Source organism: Chroicocephalus ridibundus, chromosome 2, assembly GCF_963924245.1.
Source record: "Chroicocephalus ridibundus chromosome 2, bChrRid1.1, whole genome shotgun sequence".
In the NCBI taxonomy this organism is placed as follows: Eukaryota; Metazoa; Chordata; class Aves; order Charadriiformes; family Laridae; genus Chroicocephalus; species Chroicocephalus ridibundus.
In genome coordinates, this window is record NC_086285.1 from 74,918,976 (window position 1) to 74,939,749 (window position 20,774).

Consider the following 20,774-nt stretch of genomic DNA (forward strand, 5'->3'; position numbering starts at 1 on the left):
CAGACATCTGTGGAGACTGGAGGAGAAGGAATGCTTTAAATTATACCTTGGTTTCCTGGGTGTTACCAGTGCTCCTGGGCTGATGGGCTTGCCACCATCACCTTTGCTGGTCTGCTTTTCCATGTTGTGTTGTCGGGTCTGGCTGTAGGTCCCTGATGGAAAGTGACTTGTAGGCACCTGTGCAACTTTACTGACATCAGGACATACAACCCTTCCTAGTCCAGTGGCCTCTGCATCCCATGGTTTGACTGAGAGATGTTTTTTATATCTCCTTGCTGTAAAATAGAAATTAACTCTGTGTGAACTAGGAGAGACGGCTCTTTACCTGCACTTCTGTTGCAGTGGATTAAGGGCAAATCTATTGGCTTCTGCAGTGCACCTACAGCAGGTGCTCCTGTGAGGAGGAAAATACAAAGAAATTCCATCACTTTGAAAGAAAAGAAGATGACCTCCGTGCTTACCAACTATGCAGATAGAGGCATTGCATCATTTGGGTGTAGTCGTCACTTCTCAGGGGTTATATGCATGCCTAAGTCCTGTACTACTGTTTCCTTTTGGACTTTCTTGTGTTTCCTCTCAAACTGCCTTTTTTTTTTTAATGTTATTTAGCATCTAAAGCCTCAGGCAGGGGCCAGCAACCCAGCATGAGGAGGGCAGTACACAGAGCAGCAAGCATTCCCTAATCCCAAGTATTTACAGTCCAAGCATTAGAAAAGAGACGATATATGAGCAAGGATTAAGAAAAGAACATGAGGAAAAAAACTCCGCACAGTAGGTACGGCACATCAGTAACCCAGTGTGGGACTAGATTTTTAACATGCATTACAGCATTTGTCTTTTCTGGATTGTACTTAATGTCTGCTGGGCTATTAAAATCTTCATCTTTAGGATGATGGGCTATATACTTTTGGCCAACTAGTGAAAAAGGACATGGAAACTTAAGGAAATGACAACTATTTATCTGGATCAAATAGGATCCTTAAATTCTGAGTGAACAATTTTATGACAGAGGAATCACAAGTGAGGTGATTGCAGCAGTGTATCACACACAGTTAAATCCTTCAGGCAAGACCTGCTGCCACAAACACTGCTGGACTTCATCTCCTCCCCTGCAGTGGGGAGCAAGGTTGCAGTGACACAGAACTGCGCTAGAGACCTTCAGCTGCAAACTTAGGAAAGGTCAGTGAAATATAAAGATGATCTAGAGCATCTACAGGGTGTGCCATATCAGCAGGTGCTGGCAGTGGACTGTGGCAGAAAGTCAAAGCTGTTTCCCTGGCACATCTCCCCCCCATCTGGGAACCCGGAGGGAAAGCACCGGCGGGGACTGAACATCCTTTGCTGTGCCTATAAGCTACTACCAGAAGACACGTTACAGTGGAGGTGTGCTTCAGCATTATACAACAGCTAGGTACATACATTATGAAATATAACCAGGACTATATATAATACCTGCCATTTTGTAACCCCAGTGACTCACTGTGTCTTTCCTAAGGAAAGAAAGTCACTGGAGCCACATCCCCTGGCTGCCTTTCGGCACACCTTTGCAGGTCCCACCCGCTGCTCCTCACTTAGCGCTCGATAAAAATCTCCCCTCTTGCTCCTCTCTCCACTAACCAGGAGCCAGGAAACATCCTTCTGTCACTGCTGGTTCCTTGTGCCAGGTGGATGGACATTGTAGGAGGTTTTCATCATGGTGTTTATCAGCTAATTCTACTTCATGATGCAAATATCTTCTCACTGTCAAACCCTCTGGGAAAAATTACCTGTAATTAGTTCATTCTGCATAGGCTATCCCAATACACTCTTTAATAGTAGTGCTATCCCATTTATTTCTTAAGTAGCAGTAATTATTATTGAAAGGAAAAATGAAAGAGCTTTTAGACCCCATATTTATACCCAGTTTCCCCCTCTTCTATGCATGGAATGGTGGTTTAACACTGTTTTCTTTACCAGGTAGTTTGTCAGACGTGGTTCTGGAGAAAAGCATCATGTCCCAAGGAGGAACCAGAGACTGGAGACATTTCTGGTGCCGATAGATTTGCTCTGGCACCTGACACGCGTGCCAGCAGCCATCTCATCGGGGGGGACCTGGACGTCACTGTCACCATAGAGACAGCAACGAGGATTCGGTTTCAAAAGGTGAAGAGAAGCTGGGAATTAGGAAGGTAAGGCTGGGTCTAACAACTCTCATAAAGGATTTTAAAATGATGCTATGTTTGAAAGGATGCCACAGGACTGGGATGCTCTGCTGTATATTTATACACATGTATAGATAAATCTATATAAATATACCTATAGGCATGCATATTTACATGAACTGTTTTGAATACTTAGATGCAAAAGAACCCAATGGAGGTTTTTAAAAGACCTTGCTAGTGTTCTGCTTGTGCTCCTCTAATTAATTTTTCTTTTACAGATGGTGTAAAACAATACTTGATTTCTGTTTGAATTTTATTTTAAAAAGTCTTAAAGAATTCACTATCTCAAGATTTTATCTGTTTTGCACAGAAGCTGAGCAAGCTGTGGTGCGTTGTAAATTAACGTTGTTGACTTCTGCCCTTTTTCATGGTCTTCTGCTGTGCTTTAGCAATGATACGGATGTAAAGCAATGGTGAGTGTGTGAGTGGTGACAGGCGCCAGATAGGGATCAGCCATGAGTCATTGCTTAACCACACGGGACTTTTAAAGCCTGGGTTTATACTGGTCCAGAACAGCTTCCAAGTTATCTCTCTGCCCACTCTTATATCAGCAGATAAAACCGCCTCTCCTGATGGCTTACTCCATCGCTTGCAGATACAACCTCAGTGGTGCATAGACTTGTTTAAAGCTTCAGTTTGCACATTTATAATCCCCAGCAAGACGCTGACCCCAAAAGGATGTTTCTCGTACCTTGAAAGCAAATGATAACTTCACGGGTATGACTCTGAGGGGAGAGGAGTGGTGGCAAGGGAGGAGTCCATCTAGCAAAGCAACAGATGAACTACTAACAAGTAATGCCATATAAGCATTACTGCAGAAAGGGTGGTAGAAGGATTATAGAGACTGATAAAAGACCTTGTCTGCGATGCCATGCAGTGCTGGATGCCACCGGAGTGGACGGGGCTGGATGTGCGTTTCTGATCTTGGGCCAGGGATGCTCAGCAGAGCCCTCAAGCTCCCCTTGCCCTGCCGAGCCTGCTGCAGCTCCAGTGGGGAGTAGCCAGAGCACAGCAGGTTTTTTAACCATGACACACTTCTTGCCTTGACAGCTGGAGGAAGTCTGGCATGTGAGCCAAATCTATTGGCTTTGCGTTAGCTCTGGGGTATCTTTCCTGTTTTGGGAATTCCCCGCCAGGGAGGTACCACTGCTGTTTGGAGCAGAGCTCAGATCTCAGCCCCTGGGGCTGTCCACTCTGGGAGGGTGTTTTGGCAAGGGTATGTGTTTTTTGCTATTTCTGGGTCTCTTTGATTTTATAAATAACTAAGTGACAAGTAAAATTTTGGTATTCACCCTATGGCTGAATTTTCCGCAGGGATGTTTTTGTGTGTGCGTAATACCATTTGTATTTATTATTCCTACTGCTGTCGTCACTTGCACGTTTTCTGCAAACACAGAACAAAAGGCAGCTCCCTTTGCAGTAAGCTTATGGTCCCACTGCTGTGTAAAGACAGCAGAGGACACAGAGAGTGCCTGGGGGGGCACAAGGAAACCCTGAGATAACACTGCTTGGGCTGCCGTTGTCAGACCTCTACAAACCGTGATAATACGCGTATGCTTGATGCTAATAAAAGAGGCAACGAGGGTGTATGTGAAGAACTGAATTCTCCATTTACATGCAGCTGGGGCTTGCATTTTTTGGGGTACCATTGTTGGGACATGCAGCTAGCTGGCTGACTTCCATAATAAACTGCATTTTTAACTGATTTTATCTGATGACTGCTGCAGGATCTCGTCTACCCAGATTTTAGTCATTCACCTTGACTTCTGTTTCAGGAAGCTTCTGACCAAATTGATCTTTGGTATTGATATGAAAATCTGTGCTGGTGAACTTTCAGGCTTGACTCACTTTCTGGGATCAGCCTATGTCTCAGTTATGGCACACTCTCTTCATTAATCATTTGGTCACGCTTTTTAGGGAGAACAGAAACTGCGATTACGTTAGATTCAGAGTTCATCCAGTTCAGTTCCCTGTCTCCTGTGGTGGTGGTCTCCAGCTATTTCAGAGAAAAGAGAAGGCAATCCTGCATTAGTCAGGAAGGACATCATCTGTTGTTCCCTCCGAGCTCTTATAGAAACTTTGTTTCCATATTTCTCGAAGGATTCTAAAAAATGTTTTAATTAATGTGACACGTGAGAACACTCCTAGCCATGCAATTATCCTATGCTTTTTGGAGTCCCGTTAAATTGTTTGTTTTCATAACATCCTTTGGCAAGTGGTTTTCAACTGTACCTTCTCCCTGAAAGTATTTCTTCTTAACTTTTGATTCGTCCCCCTCCATTTTGTTGAATGACATCTGCTTCTTGAAGTACAAGACAAGCAAACACAGATCTTGTTGATGTGCAGCTCTGGATTATCCAATATTTGGCATGTTTGCTTGATGCTTTTTTCAACAGACAAACCATTCTCTGAGAACTTGAGTACCAATTGAGATTATTACAAAGCCAGATGTCAAGAGAGGAGTTGGATACCAACATTATCTTGGGGATCTGATCTGAAAGATTTTACTGATGCAGAAGCTGCTTCAGAGGGACAGCAGAAGCAGGAAGAGTGGACGGAAAGCTGGGCTTGATGTCCAGCCTAGAGTCCTGCTCTTGGCATGTTCAATCAGTTGCTCGTCCACTTGAGGGGCTCCTTAGCCGCTCTCTGGTGGCTCACTCCCTACAATCTGCTTTTGCTACAGAACATATACACTTTATCTGCTGTGGGGTGAATGGGAAGCAACACCTATTCTATCAAGTACCACCTTTTTTTCCCCCTGTTTTTTATTAGTGGTGGGGGTAATATAATTCCTCTGCTATATATAATTCCTCTTCTATAATGCCTCACACTTGACTGCCTGTGTGAAGTGGTCAAGACCTGCACCTGGAAATTATGCAGCAACAACATTTTTATTTCTTCCTTGCTACAGCAGGGATATTTATTTGTACCAGGTTTATGCCATAGTCTACCAGATGGTACAAGAAGTAATGCAACTTCAGCTATCTTCCTTACAGTGTTATTCTGTGATATTTTCACTTCTTCATAAGATTTCCTGAGGTTTTCTTTGGCTCAGGCTGTTAAGATTGGCCACAGTTGTGTTTTTGTTTTGAGGGTAAGGGAGTACCTGTCTGGAATCATGCCACGGTGATTGTTGGCATGTAAATAATCTACCAATTTGTGTTGAGAAGATAGGCAAAAGACAATATGAAACTGATGCTGGCCGTGATTTCAGACTGTAGAGCTGTGTACTCACTGTAAGCATCTTTGTTGATCGTAGCCATCATTACCCAAAGTTAGATACTGCTTTCTTTCTACATACTTCTGTACACTAGGTTAGCCGCTTGGGTTTTCCAATTGCCTCTCAGTTCAATCTTTCAAGTGACCCTTAAGATACTTACAAAGCCTATTTATTTTCAGCTACATTCATTCTATGAGAGGATGAATGAGACAAAATAACTGTTCTGAGCGCTCAGTGTTGTAGTGAAGGGTATACAATCCCTTTTTGCCTGAACCAGTGGACTTCGGGGAGGGTTTCTGAGTGCATGGAAACCCTGTTGTGCTGTTGACCTTTCTCACAGATTGGGCCCCAGTCAGCGAGGATAAATTTGCAGGCAATCCAGCCAGGATTTTTCCATGTCATAAGGGGAATGATGAGGAGCTCTAAGCTCTGAACGGATGACTCAGTGCTGCTGGTGCTGAGTTAGACCTATCACTGTACCCATTGCAGAGGCACGCAGTCCACACCCAATTTCATCCTCTGCCCACACACAAACATGTCATCTATCTATGCATGACTGAAGTGCTCACATCAGACACATTTGCCTGCCAAAACTGTGGGAACTGTCCTAAAAGGCTATTATCTTCTTCCAACTTTTCAAGTATTTCCCTCCTCTCTGATCGTTCCATCCCCTCTTTGCATGTGTTATAATTTCTCAGGGGTCCACCTGTGCATGTAGGTCTGTATGGAAGAACTGTATTTGCAGAGACATCTGTGAGTCATGTCAGTTTAAGGAAAACTACTGGGAGGAACCTGCTGAGCTAAAACAATGTATGGAATAGAAATGGATCACCTTGCTTATTTTGGATAAAAATATTGTCTCTTAATGCCAAGTATTCCATTCAAAGATTAGTTTGGATTAGTGGAATTTATGCTTTTCATTTCCGTGAATAGCAGAGGATTAAAATGTGGTCATATCTGGCATGCCATCCATATGCAAGTCATGCTAGAATCAGTTTAATTCTATGAAACTTAGTGCTATGAAATTAATTCCCCTTCACCACACTGTGTAGAAGAGGCAGTGAATTCATTCAACTATTAGGAAAAAGTAACTTTCCAATCTAAAGGTATGTGAACATATGTATCTTATGATTTTATATTAAGCTGCTTTCAGACATATTAGAGATGCTGACTTCTGGTCAGGACTTGAGTGTGTATGTGTGCATATCTCTGAGATTAGGAACTCTAAGCAAGGTTCTCTGTGGTTTCTTCGTTTTTTTTTTTTTTTGTTTGTTTTTTTTTTGAAAGTGTAAGATCTCAAGCCATCTTTCAGAGCACAGGCGATCTAGAGTTTCCTGAGGCAAAGTATAATGACAGTTTGTCTCAAAGCAAAGGTGGAAGCTAAGGCCGTAGTTCATGAGAAGAAGGTGATTTCTAAGCCACCCTCACCAGAAGGGAAACCGAAGGCTTGATCTCCTGTCTGGGAAGAGTTGCTCTAGGTACTGCTGGCAGATCAATTGCTTCCTAATGCTAAACAGCCTGGAACTGGAGGAAAGAGAGATTTATCCTTTGGAGCTGGGAGCAGAAGCAGAGGAAAAATCAGTTTCCCTATCCTCTTTTCCCCCTTAAGAGGACTGGGGGCTTAATGCCTTCTGAGGAAGGGATATATGGAGGCATGGTAGAAGACCAAGGTTTAGAGCATTGATCATGAAATTTCTCTTGGTTCACTTTCCTTTGACCTCCAGTCCCAAGAATTCCCGATGTGAACTGAAACCAGAAGATTTCACAGACTCCTACTTCTGGACCGAGTCATGGCTGAGTCACATCCTGCTTTACCTGACATTGCACAAATGATCCAGAGAAAACGGCGTGATGTGACTCCTCTACGGTAATTTAAATGAGAAGGATGGTTGCTGGCATGCATTTCTCAACATGCGGTACAGCGAAATACTTCTCTGCATAACCGTCAGCAAAGGCCGGCACAGAACAAAGCAGGCACAGGTATTAATCTGGGATAATGATGGACAAAAGGTGGCAGGAGGAGCTGAGAAGATTTAAGTCTTGTAACTTGTGACAGTTTTTACTGGAAAGCCAGGAGCACAAGTTTGACTAGTTCCCAAATGAGCCTGAATTGTTTGGCTAGTATTTAAGAAGCAACCTACAGTATTAATGGCAGCAATACAAAGGAAAAGAGGAAGATCTTTATCAGTCATTTTTACTTTGGTTTTATTTAACTTTTATATATATAAAAAATATTTAAATACAACTGTGTAAGCACACATCATGCTGTGTTGTTAGTCTCTGAGTTAAAATACAGTTACATGGGAACAGGAACAAGTAGGAACAATGCATTTAATGCCACGTTATCTGCAAATGCAAACAGAGGTTTGGCTCAATATGGCACGTGACGTTTGCCGGCAGGTTCGAACCTGGGACTATCACTACCAGTAGTTCGCAATGTTTGGGGTTTGAAGTACACTCTCTCCTTGGGTAACAATTTCTGGGAGAAATTGCTTTTGAAAAAAAGTCAAAAGGTTCCCCCCACAAACCAGAGACTTATCCCCTGTCAGTATAGGATGATGTAGCTGTACTAAAAAGTGCAGGTAACAGCTTATGGAGGCTGAAGACCTGGCAGAAGATCCCGGTTAACATCCACTGGTTTTCTGCCGTCATCTACAACTGCTTCATGTAAGAACAGGCAAATTTACTGCTGATACAAAGCCCTATCTGATTGGGTTTCACGTGGCCGCCGCCTTCTGTGTCCGTGATCATGGCAACCTGTTTCACACCCACACCCGAGTTCTCAATTTCCTCCACTGCCCCTTTCAAGTATCCTTGTGCTATATAAAGCAGCTGCTAGTGTTTACTAACTTTCTGCACCTGTAGTGCTGTTGGCTTAGGACGCTGCACTAGATTTTCCTCACTCCGGCATGTTAAGATACAAACTGTGCCCCTGGGCTGAGAGCTGGAAAGTATTCAGTATATTCAGTAGCACCATTTGCAGATGGTGTGAAGGAAGCTGCTCTCGAGGCATCTTGTCAGCGTCAAGGCTGAACATTCTTGGTCCAAGCTGAAGCAAATTCTTTGACACCCTGATATGAAACCAGCCTGTTCCTGTTGTCTGTGTGCCAAAGGAAGCTGTTTCTTAGTTGACGAATAGGGTATGAAGTGTAAACTTCACGTTGAGACTCATGCAATTACCTTGCATGTTTTCAGGAGAAGGGGGATTGTGTGTTCCTGGTCAGCTTGCGCCCAGATGTCAGCATATAGGTTGAGATTTCTTTTTGAAGAATGCCAGACAGGCTCGCTCTTGGTTGAAACTGAAGCAAGAGTTGCATCTTGCTGAAACTCTTGGGTTATTTCTCTTCTCACTCCAAATTTAATTTCTAAAAATGCCCATGGCCCCAGTAGCTGTGCCCAGGAGCAGTGATGGCTGTGGATGGGTCAGTTCAGCTCCTGTGCCAGCCTGATTGTGCCGGGGCAGAGCGCTGTGTCCTTTCCTGCACTGCCAAAGCAGCTTCCCCTCCAGGAATGGGCTTGGGTTGCAAGGATGCTTTCCCAGTGGCTATTCCAAAATCTAGTGTCTGATTCAGCCCGGGCAGACTCCAAGAGTTTGAAACAGGTCGCCCGGTCTGGCCAGCTCGACCCAGCCTTTTCCAGCTTGTATGCCCATGCTGTCCACCGATCTTTGCAGTTTAGCCTGGAGACTTGTCCAAGATTACACAATAAACCTAAAGTGAAACCAAATGCTGAATCTAAGTTTTTTAGGTCCAAATAGAATGTCTTGGTCCTGAAACCTCCCTCCTTCCTGTGATTTTTCTCCTTTGGCAGGAGGGGGAAGAGGGGAGGGAAAAATAAAACTTAGTGCTTTTAACACACTGAATGTCTCCCTATGCTTTGTTGTGGGATACGTGGTGTAGTGCATCTGGATCCATCTTTTTGTTAAGGTGAACACATCTTTGAACTCAATATTAAAGACTACAAAGTGGTTATAACTCTCGTAAGATGACAAAACAACTTGCTTGAAAAATATTATGCCGATTGTTTTTGCAGATGGGATGATCAAGAGGACTCTTGGTTCTGATCTGTCCTGTTGTTTTTCTGTGTGTTGTTGTAAATGGCTGATGGAAAAAAGGAGTCAATATAGCGAAGCGTCATTGTTAGCATCATAAAACCACCACCTTAAGGACTTGGCATACTTTCCTTTCATCCAAAAGTATGGACTTCAGAATCTCTAGCCTAATACCATAGATAAATCTGGTTGTTTGGCCTTAAACAATGTATTTAGGGCAGGAATAAAGTACGAGGAAGTTTATAGCGTGCTACTGAGGGCCAGTAATCACATGATACTATTGCCATCTGGGATGTATTGGCATGGTTTAGTACAAGTGAAATAAAAAACTCTCAAAGTTAATGGCAAGCTTTATAATGCCTAGTCTTCCTTCTTATGCACATAAGCTGAACATCCAAGATCTGTTCATCTGGTGCAAGTAAGTGGCTGAAGGAACTGTGTATGACGAGGCAGTTAGAGGACAGGCTCCCAGTTAGTGTCAGCCCATAGTCCTACAGTTATGCCATTGCAGAGGACTTTTGGGATCTCACAGAGTCCTGCTGGATTTTGCTTGAGGAGTGGTTTGCCCAAACAGAGCTCACTGCAGCATAATCTCCTGTGATGGGTCATGTCTCGTTTTGCTTTCTTTGGTCTTAATTAACTCAAATGCCCAACAATCAGTTGCAAGAAAACATGTGAAAGATCCATCAGCTTCACTTTTTCAACAGATGAAGATATTCCTTAATCCAGCTCTCCAGTGCTCTGGAAGCATCTTCAAAAACTCTTGAAAGACAAGATTTGACATTCTTAATTCAGATATAAAAAAAAAACAACCCACCCCCAAAGGAGGAAAAAAAAACCCTAATCCCAAATGGGAAATTTTTTAGGCATCCTTTATGGATCTTAAGAAAGAAGAACAGGGCAGACCCCTTTCTTTTTCACCTTAAAGATCACCTTCAGGGAAGCGTGAAGTGTTAAAAGTAACTAATGAAAGGCTTAAACTTAACCTATGGGCATATCAGTAACTTCAAACCGAAATGTCACTCCCTTGTGCTTCATGAGTGAAGTGAAAAATGGAGAAGAATTAATCCATCCAGTTTGAGACAAACAGCCACTTGCAATACAGTTTCCACTTGCAACATATGCTAAATCTTAGCTAGAAAGAGCACATCAGCGAGCCAGGGCCTGGAAAAGGGGCATTGTAAGCAGTGTATTTTGCATTTTACTACTATCTTCTTTCTGTGAGGGCTCAGGTACAGAGAGAAAAACATGGAGGTAAGTCAGGTGGAACTGAAGATCTGCTGAAGGTTTCTCCCAAGTCCTGATGTGACGAGGCACAGTGGCACTGTACAGACCCACCCCCTTGCTCACATGTGGATCAGGCCCGCGTTTACCCTTTCAACAAGTTTCTGAAATGTCAGGGAGAGATTCAATCTACAAGAGTTTAACGGGACCTTATACAAATTCTTGTTTAGTTTTGTGTTAGCAGTTTAGGAGATTAATTGACTTTACATAGAAGGAAGTAAAATGGAGGTGATTGTGTTTTAACATTTTCAGCTATTCTGAGAAAAACCCACAAGAAAACATCACCTAAATTAAACATGCAGTAGAAGTGATGCTTGTCAATTGCCTGTCCAACCTGAGACATGCCCCTGTGTGAGTTTCTACTGGTTTCTCTGGATTTCCTGTGGTTTCTAGTTGTCTCTACACTTTGTACAAGGCTTGTGTAGTGTTGATGGCATGCTCTAAAATTTTTCAAAACCAATGGTAGTCTTCTCATTGATTCCAGTGGACTCCAGGCCTTATTTGACTTCCTCACACCACCACGTATGGGCTGCAGTGGGACGCCCTGCAATGGAAAAATCAGTCTGATCTGAAAAGTTGCTGCTAATCAGTAGTTGGAAGTTACTACCGCTCCACCGAGTAATTGTAACTAACGGGGACCAACCTGCGACTTCTGTTGTGCGGGCATGTAGTAAACCAGGCCAGCGTATGTTAAACTTGATAAGCAAGAGCAGTAGCAAACAGCCACTGGTAAGAATTTTTAATCTCTCAATTATAATTTTTGGATTCAGTTAAATAGCTAACCACCTCGTCAATAAATGAACACAAATGAATTATGGTAATAAGAAAGCATTTATGATCTCGTGTTATAGCATCACCTTATTTAAGTTTGTATTAAGTCTGCTTTAATGTTTGCATGACGAAACCCTCTGTTTTTTAGAGTAGGAAAGAACCGTGTTGAAATTTCAGGTGAAAAAGAGCTCAGTATTTGGGCTGTCTTATGTCCACTTTAATGTTTTTAGTTTGTAGAGTGTGACTGATCAGCAGTAAGTATCTGAAACTGCTTTCATTCGCCTTCACCAAATGAGAAATAGTTCTCTCAGGTCAGTGAAATTATACCAATCTTAAACTGATGAAAATGATGTTAGAATGAGCTCCTTAAATCCTCAATCTGGTATTTGAGGGAGGGAGGGAGGGAAGGATGAGGGATCAGAAAAAATGAGGTGTAATCATGCCTTTTTAGTTCTACAGAAGTTTGCACACGCTCCCTTACTACAAATGGTTCTCAGTTGGGAGTGGGTTTATACATTAGTCTGCTGTACTCAATGAAGAAATTCATGCAAATATAGAGAAGCGCGTGCATAAGTGTTTTTCAGAGTTGAGACCTATAAATACAAAGCAGACTAGGCTTCAGTTATTCTCTTCCATTTATTACGTAATATGCTGTTCAACTGTGATGAACTGTTGTAAACTGTTCAAACCCTTCTTCTGTAGTAGTGAAAAATGTAGTATTAAAAGCTAATTTTAGATTGAACTATGGGTGTGGCCCCAAGCTAGCAAAAGCCAAGAAACCCAAAACTAACTTATTCTCAAACAAAACAAGTGATGCTGGGAAATCAGCTGCTTCTGGCTCAGTTTACTTGCTTCTCAAGTGAAACTGTCTCTTTTGAAAGAGGCTATCAAAATGCCGATATGCCATTCAAACTTCAAAAGGCTTCACTGATCTGTAGGCCTTTTGCTTAGCCTTTACAGAACGGCAAATTTCCTGCCTTTTTACTTTCAGACTGCCCCAATCCTAAACTGAACAACCAGCCTTGGGGCAGCAGGTGGTACCCAAGTGGGTGAGAAGAAGGGGGAGCCAGGCTGCCCCACCCTTCCCAAGGCAATGGACAAGTGAGAAGAGGATGCGCTGTGAGTATGAGTAGGCAACCTCTCTGGAGACAGGTGGGCAGGATTGCTTGGGGTGGTAGTGTGTCATCTCCCTGGTTCTATATCCTCAAGTCAATGCTGCCTACTACCTCCGTGAAGACCTTCTTTTTTAATTTTCTTTCTTTGTTTTTTTTTTTTTTAAATTAGCAATACCTACTGCAGTAGGGAAGCCTTAGTGGATTCTGTTCTAGTTTTCACATTGCCAGTCAGTGTAATTTTCTGCTTTGTTCCGATGGTGGAGGAACATAAACATTTTCAGACCCTTAGTTGAAAAGGCTAGCAGAGTAAACTCTAATGTTGTTATAGGATCTAGTTTCAAGATATCTTTTCTTTGATGGGAAAGCTTGCTTAAGGATCTTTTTCCTTGCTGGACTTCCTTGTGCCCTGGTTGTGGTAGTATAGCCATGTGCAGGACCAGTGAAGTGGTTCAAGGTAAATCACAAAAAAAGGAAAGTGTTTTGCGGACAGGTATTTTCAACCTGGCTTAGATCTACAGTAATATCAGCCCAATGAAACTGCAGCGAGCTGCGGCCCAGGGACGGGAATGAATGGCTGAAGAGAGGAAGGGGACAGAGAGCAGAAACTTATTAAGCTGCTTCATCACCAAGGAGAACATGTCATGGAATTGAATTGCTGCTGACTGTTTTACTTGGTTAGATGATATGGAGGGTGTCTCATTTTTATAGCTACTTCATTGGTTAGAAACCAGCTTTGGCCCTATAAGACATGCCGCCTATCCCAAAATGCAGGAATTTGGCTGAAGTCATGTTTGACTATTCTTTGCCTGCTCAAGGTCTCGAGGTGGCTGTTTCTTACATGTAATAAATGAAACATTGCTAGCATTTATTTCAAAGGGATATCTGGTTCAAGAATTCGAATCCCAGAGTCACAATTCCAATTGCTGAATTTTCTGGCTGGAGCAAAGAAACTTCTCACCTAGCCTTGCTGATCAAGGATACCAAATTTAAAACATGCCGGGCATAATTTTCCTGCTATTGTTGGTTGAAAACTAATGCAAACCCCTACAAACTTCAGGTTGTGTGTGTCTGGGTTTTATCAGCTAACTGGATCTTAAAAACAAAGCTGCAGCTCTGTTTGCTTATTAGTCAAAATACATCTTTACATAATGCCATTTCTAATGAGTAGTATGAAAACAGCGCTGTTGAGTCCCTGTCTGCTTTGTGTCACTTTTTCAGTTATAGACACCATTACCTCAGTTTCCCTTCATTTGTACTCAGTGGTTATGTCTTGTTAACAAGTACCTGACAGAAGAGTGCACTCACTCGGCTGAATATATTGATATACATGTATAGTCAATGTCAGCTGGCACACAGAACAACATAAGGAGGAGTAATGCGAATGTATAAACAAATAGCCTATGTTGTTTTATGTTGACACATATATGACACTAATCCCGAAACTCATGCCAGAGGCAAGTGAAATACGTTTTGAACCACTAGAGGTATTCCTTCTGGGATCGCTCATACGATATAATTTCTGTCTCTTTGACTGAAAGAAAAGTCTACTGATCTATTAGAAACAGTATTGATATCTGAAGTGGTATATGTGTAAAAGATGTTACTTTTACAAGATGCATTTTCTTGTATTTTCCAGCATGTTCTTGCTTAATTCAGAGAGAAGATGTAAATCAAAATAACCTTTAACATTGCCTTTTTATAGACGTATTTGAAATTTTAATCTGTAACTGATAAACAGCAAAACTGACTTTTTCCTAGTGCAAATCATGTGTGCTAGTTGGAAGGAAAATTTCCTGGAAAATGATGCTTCAATAATTATAGGCGTATTTCCTAAGCTACGGAAAGTATAAAAGTAATTTCTGATTGTTTGACTTTCCTTTGTAGTAGAAGTGCAAACTGGAGAATGAATAGTAGAAGTTCATGAAGCAGCGCTAAAATCTATGGCTAATGCAGACAGTCACATAATGAACTACTTATTCTCTGAAAATAAATTAGGGAGAAAACTCTGACTTTTCAAAAGAAGTTGGGGCTGTTGTTGTTAAAATTGTGTGTAGTCAAAATATATATTATTTGCTCACGTGTTTACTGTTGATAAATGTTTTCTGCCTGTCTAGATTTTTGTTTACCTTTGCACGTGGTGTCCCCTTAGATTTTACCATATTGTTTTTGCACAAGCAAAATCATTCACTGGTTTTGTCCCTAAAGCATATATATTTTTTAGGATTTCACATACAGCTCAGTACTTTTAACTGACATATTTTGGAGGCCATGTTATTGAAGAATTACAAGTCAGAAGAGCCCTTTGTAACAAAAAGAACCCTTTTTTGCTGGATAAGGACTGCAACGTGGATGGGAAGGGAGGAGTAAGGACAGTGGCAGTGCTGAGCTGCCTGCTACCATGACTTTGCATCCAGAGAGGTCAGCAGAAACCCACCATGGCTGGTAGAGTCACGGAGGTAATGCGGAGTATTATTGTGCCTCTTTTACAAGTGGAAAACTGGAGGAAAAAGAGATATATGCTTGACCATGACCATAAAGAGTGTGATTTCCTTACTGTGCTCAGTGCCCCAGTCCTGCTGCCTGCTACCGTCTTGATCTGAGCTGTTTCTAGGTTTTGTGGTGGGCAGCTGTGCCAAAGAAAAGCCCGGCAAGCAAAACTGGGAGGTTGTCATCCCATCCTGGAAAGACTGTTGTTTGGGATGGGGCTGGCTTTGCCCTTCCCCCAGTATCAACTGTCAGGTGACGGCCACTAAAAATTTCAGCACTCTCACCGTGACTTCACTGGGAGATGACCGTCTGTAAGTGAGGCTCTGAAGCAGCTTGATACATGTTTGTGTATGGTGCTTTCCATTTGGTGGGAAATGGGAATATTGGAATGATGGCAGAGGAACTAAAATTTGTTACTTGCCACTTCCACAGGAATTGCTGGCATGATGTAGTGTACTGGCTTTAGCCGAGATAGAGTTAAATTTCTTCATAATAGCTTGTGTGGGTTTATGTTTTGGATTTGTGATAAAAGTGTTGATAACACAGGGATGTTTTACCTCAGGAGCCCCTGGCTCATCTCTGTAAGAATTCCAAGTGTGCTGCAGTGTAGTCAGCATGTCTCAGAGCTACAGGCCCTTGTTAGCATCCTGCCCCTCTAACCTTGGTGTGTCATCTCACAGCTTGTCCCGGGCAAGCCTGATGTTGTCTCCTCCCCCTTCAAGTCTAGTTTAAAGATCTGTTGATGAGCCCTGCTAGCTTGTGAGCAAAGACCCTCTTCCCCCTTTCAGAAAGGTGAACCCCATCTAATGCCTGGTGAGGCCTGGTGCCGTGTAGGTCATCCCATTATCATAAAACCCAAAATTGTGGAGCTGCCCTAAGAAAATTATGTCTTTATCTCAACCCATGAGTTTTTGCACTTTCACCCTTCTGATCCTCTCCCCAATTCCACTGGGTGGAGGGGGTTAGCGAGTGGCTGAGTGATGCTTAGCTGCCTACTGAGGCTTATCAATAGAAAAATAATTTATCTATCTACTTTTTCAAGCACATAGAAAAAGACTAGGAACATTACAGCCTATCAAGCAAAGTAATTGAATGTGAGCTTAATTTTAAGTGTGTTAATGATCTTTATAAAAGCATATTTGCAGTAAACACCTTACTTTTTAAATTAAAAAAAAAAAAAGAGAAAGGATAGAAAGGATCTGAGTTTACTTTGAAGGACCTGCTCCCAAAATTGGTGATTAAAGAAGGATAAGCACAGTGCTTGTGGCTTCAAAGGTCAGTCCTGCTGAATTTAAGTGACTGATGGATTCTCTTCACCAGAGGTGCAATTTTCCCCTGAAGAAATACTTCTTAAAGACCAATGCTGGCTAGCTGGTATTTATGAGAGAGTCCAAAGGGAATTACAAGTAGGTTGTTAGGGTTATCATTTACTCAGTGGTTTCTGCCAATATTGTAGCACAGAGATCCCACAGCACTTCTTCTTAGCATGTGATAAATTGTGTACCAGGTGAAGGTGAGAAAGGAGTGAAGGCAACCACCGTGATGACAAACTGTTGCTTTGCTACTCCTGCTATGAACCTGCTATTTCTCTGCCAGCAATCACCAGCGCCTTAGCTGTGCCCAGCATTGCTCTCCTTGGCCCGTGATAACGTGCCTGTGCGCTTGGGAGCACTTCAAGGAGATGCTGGGAGCATGGCTACAAACAGCAGTTTTCTTCTGCGTGCCAGCATGGCAAGAACGGGATATTTTATGGCCACATTCACAAGAATCTCATCGTATAGAGGCCCTTTGTGCAAACCAAGTGGTTTCCAGTAGCTGATACAGCATAAAGTGTCAACTGGTGTGAGAAAGAGGTACCGCAGCCTGCTCCAGTGGGAAGGTTTTGATCTCTCACAGGTCTGCAACTGGCAACAGGATCCCATGGATACAGCTGTGGCGTTACTTTTGTTGCACCTCCCTGTATTTAATTCCTCCATCTTTGTATTAAAAACCAATTATTTTCATTACAGAAAGCTACGTGCATATCTTGCATATTTGATGTAGCTTCCCTAGTTGCTAGTCTTATGGAGAAAACCAGCACAACTGGGGGAAAAATGGAAGAAGAAAAAAAGAGAAAGTGGAAGAATCCAATTTAATAACTTCTAAGAGGTTGTTTTGCTTTGTCATTTTAATAGAAATGTACTTAAAAATAACTAAAAACCACCCCTAAATCATACAAAACATTACACCAACTAGGTATAAAAGAAAATATCTGGTGGGATCTGAAATAAGTTTTATGTTGTTTTTTGATTGATGGAAAAATCACGTACTTTGTTTTTGTTATACTCTTTCAGGACTGCAAGCTGGTTTAATGCTAATGATTCAGCTGTTATCCAGATACAGAAAATAGACTGATGAGGTTAAATAAGGCCACAGTCAACAGTGTTGAATGTGTTGCCTGATTGGTGTTAAAAGAAAAAAGGAAAAGCAGCGTCTAACACCTTCATTTAAAAAACCCACCAAAGTCATCCCCCACCCAAACAAACAAACAAATTCCCCAGAAAACCCAAATAAAGGGAAGTTCCTGAACTCTAATAAAATAACTTTTAAGGCACTAATGTTATTAATGTTTCCTCTGAACTCATTGTTTATATATCTTTGCCTTTGTTTTCCTAATTTGCTCAATCATATTCTTTAAGATGAGACTCCAACTCTTCCCATTGATGTTTGGATTCCTGGGACTATTGTGGCTTTGAAAGTCCTTATTGCTGCATCTTTGGCTCCTCTTCAATGAGCAGATGTTGGCCATGGAGGGAAACGTTGAATTTATGTCTTTATCAGTTCTTTCTGCTGGCAGCTTCCTGTGTTTCTACCTTGAAAAGGAGGGGAGCTGTCTCAAGCTTTTATTGTCTTTGGTTTATTCAGTTTCTTGGTTTTTGCTGCTCCTGTTTGAGCCATAACGAGGAATGTGCCATGCCATCGGACTCAAAATTATTTACCTGTTGTGTTCAGTGGATGTGTAATTAGATTAGAGCAGCTGGAAAAATGATGCAGATACTGCCTTGGCCTGGAAACCCATCCTGGATTTTGAAATTGGGACTCTGGGGTTGTTTCAGAGGCATATGATGACTAGATATATGACCTTAGCCTACCTGTGTGATCTTGGTGTGGCTTTATTTTCAATATCGCAGAGTGCTATGGAAGGGAGGAGTTTCGGCATAGTTTCTGCAACAGCTGTGGGCTACGGCACAGGGGCTGTTTAGGCAGGGCTGGCTGCAGGAAGAGCGGGAGTGGCTGGACTTGCAGCCCCCGGCATCTCTGCAGTGGCCTTGGCACTCCGAGGAGGGCACCGAAATCGAAGAGTGATGGCAAAGGTCAGCAGACTCTCAGCGTCAGCAAGACCTGGGCAAAAGCTCAGACCTTCATTCATTACTGAGCAACCAAAGTGACAATGCAGCCTTTTTCCGTGGAGAATTTGTGGCCCCGTCCACTGTCCATTGTATTGATTTCAATGGAACTTAAGCATGTACTTAGAATTAAGCACTTCTTTGCCTGGTGCCCTCAGGAAGAGTGAGTTTCCTCAACTGGGGCCAAACATGTACTTTGTACAGGGCATCTTCTGACCCAGAAGGTCAATTAAAGCTTCTGAGGGACTCTGGAGGGGTATTTTTAATTGTTCAAAGTCTTGTTTAGTTTTCAGGCCCTGCAAAACAATCTGAATGTGTGTTTGTATAAATGCATAAGGGAAAAGCTGGCAAAGGAAGAAGCTTGCTATTCATTACAGTTCAGGTCCTGTGACTGGAGTCAGATTGAGTTTTGCCATTGATTTCCATGAGCACAGGGACAACCCGTCTAGCTATTTTGAATGAATAATTTTTTTCCCACATAGAGACAAAAGTAGCTGGTATAAAATCAAGGCGCTTTTGCTGATGTGATACATAACTTGTAAAATTATTGTGTGTTTTCTTATATGGCTATAACCTCAGAGCAGAGGATGATTTCCATCCTTCTAATGGAAATCCCAGCACAGGGTGTGAGGCACAAGTGGGACCCACCTAAATGCTGGATCACTGAATCATTCCTGAGACTGGCAGTTTTAGCACTGTAATCTTCAGGTTAGCTGTATTCCACAGCAAACTTTGCATTGCTTTAGTAGTTACTGTCTGTGGGTAGGAACTACCCATTTCTGGGCTACTTCCCCTCAAAACTACATCTTTGTTGGTATTACTTCATCTGAGCTTAAACTACTCTTTTCTTGTTTATCTTTGTTTGCTAGCTATTTTTTTAATTGTGATCTGATGCAAAGTTTTTTTTTTTTTTTTTTTTTTTTTTTTTTTTTTTTTCAAAAAGATGACAGCAGGGAACAGCACTGTATCCTCCTTTTGCTCTTTGTCCATGCAGGAGCAGGAACTGCAGCAGGAAAAGACCCCTCATCCTGGCAGGTTTCTAGGTTGGTGCTCTGCAAGTCTGTGTGTTAAACCTAAGGGTATTAGTTGACTGTGTGTAGGCTGAAAATTCAGATGCACTCCCTCTTTTTTATTGCAGGAGGAAGCATTTTCTGCTGCAGGTTTGAGAAAGGGCAGGCTGGCATGGAGAAAGAGGTAAGTGAAGAAAAACCACGCTTTAAACCAGAAAAATTAAAAGGGCTTTTCCTAGCATTGCTATTTCAAAATATTATTTGTAGTGTGATGGGAGGGAAGTCAGCAGACGTGTAGGCTCCTTTATATCATTGACAAGTCAAGGGGATGATTAACGAGAGTACCAGACAATGTAATGGTAGGAGAAGGCCCACAGAAGTTAAACAAAAGTGCCTTCAGAATTTAGAGAATTCCCATGATCCATAGTAGGACCTCATTGTGCTTGTCTACTGTTTCTATTTTTGATTAGATTTATAAACACAGCACCACATATTTTCATGTGGCTCATAGCCCCAGGGCAGAGCAAGATTGACTGCACTGAAACTGTGAGGCTTGTGAATTTCGGGCAAGGGATGGAGTGAAATAAGTAGCGTAATTGTTTTTGTGGAGCGACCGTGGGACCTCCTCTGTTCTGAATTACACATGGTTCAACCCTTTGACCTAACCAACCTCGGCAATGCCTGGTAGATCTCCTAAAGCTGTGCTGAAAGGTCCTATCAGTGACATGTTGGAACATTATCTGTCATGTGAGATGTGTGCCAACAACCATATTAAACTACATTAATTACTAGTGAGGCCATGTTTGTGACAATCTCAACTTCATTTAACCCATCATTGTGTTAGTTATTGTTTAAACAGGAAGTACAAATGAGGACAATTTATGAAATCAAAATGTAGCACCAATGTTTTCTTTAATAAATTGTATGTTTTACTTCGTTTTATTTCCTTTCTATTCCCATTCTCCCCCCTCCAGTGTTTTTGTTCTTGTCATCAGCTTTGTAGCTTGAGTTTTTGAGGACTTTTCTATTTTAAGAGCAAGCAAGAAAAAAAATCTACTTCTTGGTAACTGAACGAATATGCCAGTGTAATTGTTATTTCTTTCAATGTAATTTTAAGTGATACCACAGTTGACTGAAAGCGCCAATGCTTGTTTTCTAGCAAGAAGCAAATGTGCTAAGGTAGTTTATGTAAGGCTGGAAAGATCACACGTGGGTTATTCACTTGAGGTACACCTTCACTGCTCTATGC

General features: G+C 42.0%; 1 protein-coding gene across 3 annotated transcripts in view; it reads left to right on the forward strand.

Moving 5' to 3' along the window:
• The first annotated feature begins 2,130 nt into the window (after positions 1–2,130).
• Positions 2,131–20,774, forward strand: part of LOC134510710 (uncharacterized) — a 164,041-nt gene continuing 145,397 nt past the window's right edge. For 2 of the 3 annotated variants that reach the window (XM_063323961.1, XM_063323963.1), the window contains exons 1-2: positions 19,474–19,558; positions 19,654–19,709. In XM_063323961.1, coding sequence (XP_063180031.1) covers positions 19,504–19,558; positions 19,654–19,709 — 111 coding nt within the window. In that variant the 5' untranslated portion in view covers positions 19,474–19,503. Of the gene's footprint in view, positions 2,169–19,473; positions 19,559–19,653; positions 19,710–20,774 lie in introns of those variants that run through there. The other variant, XM_063323962.1, reaches the window with a different exon arrangement.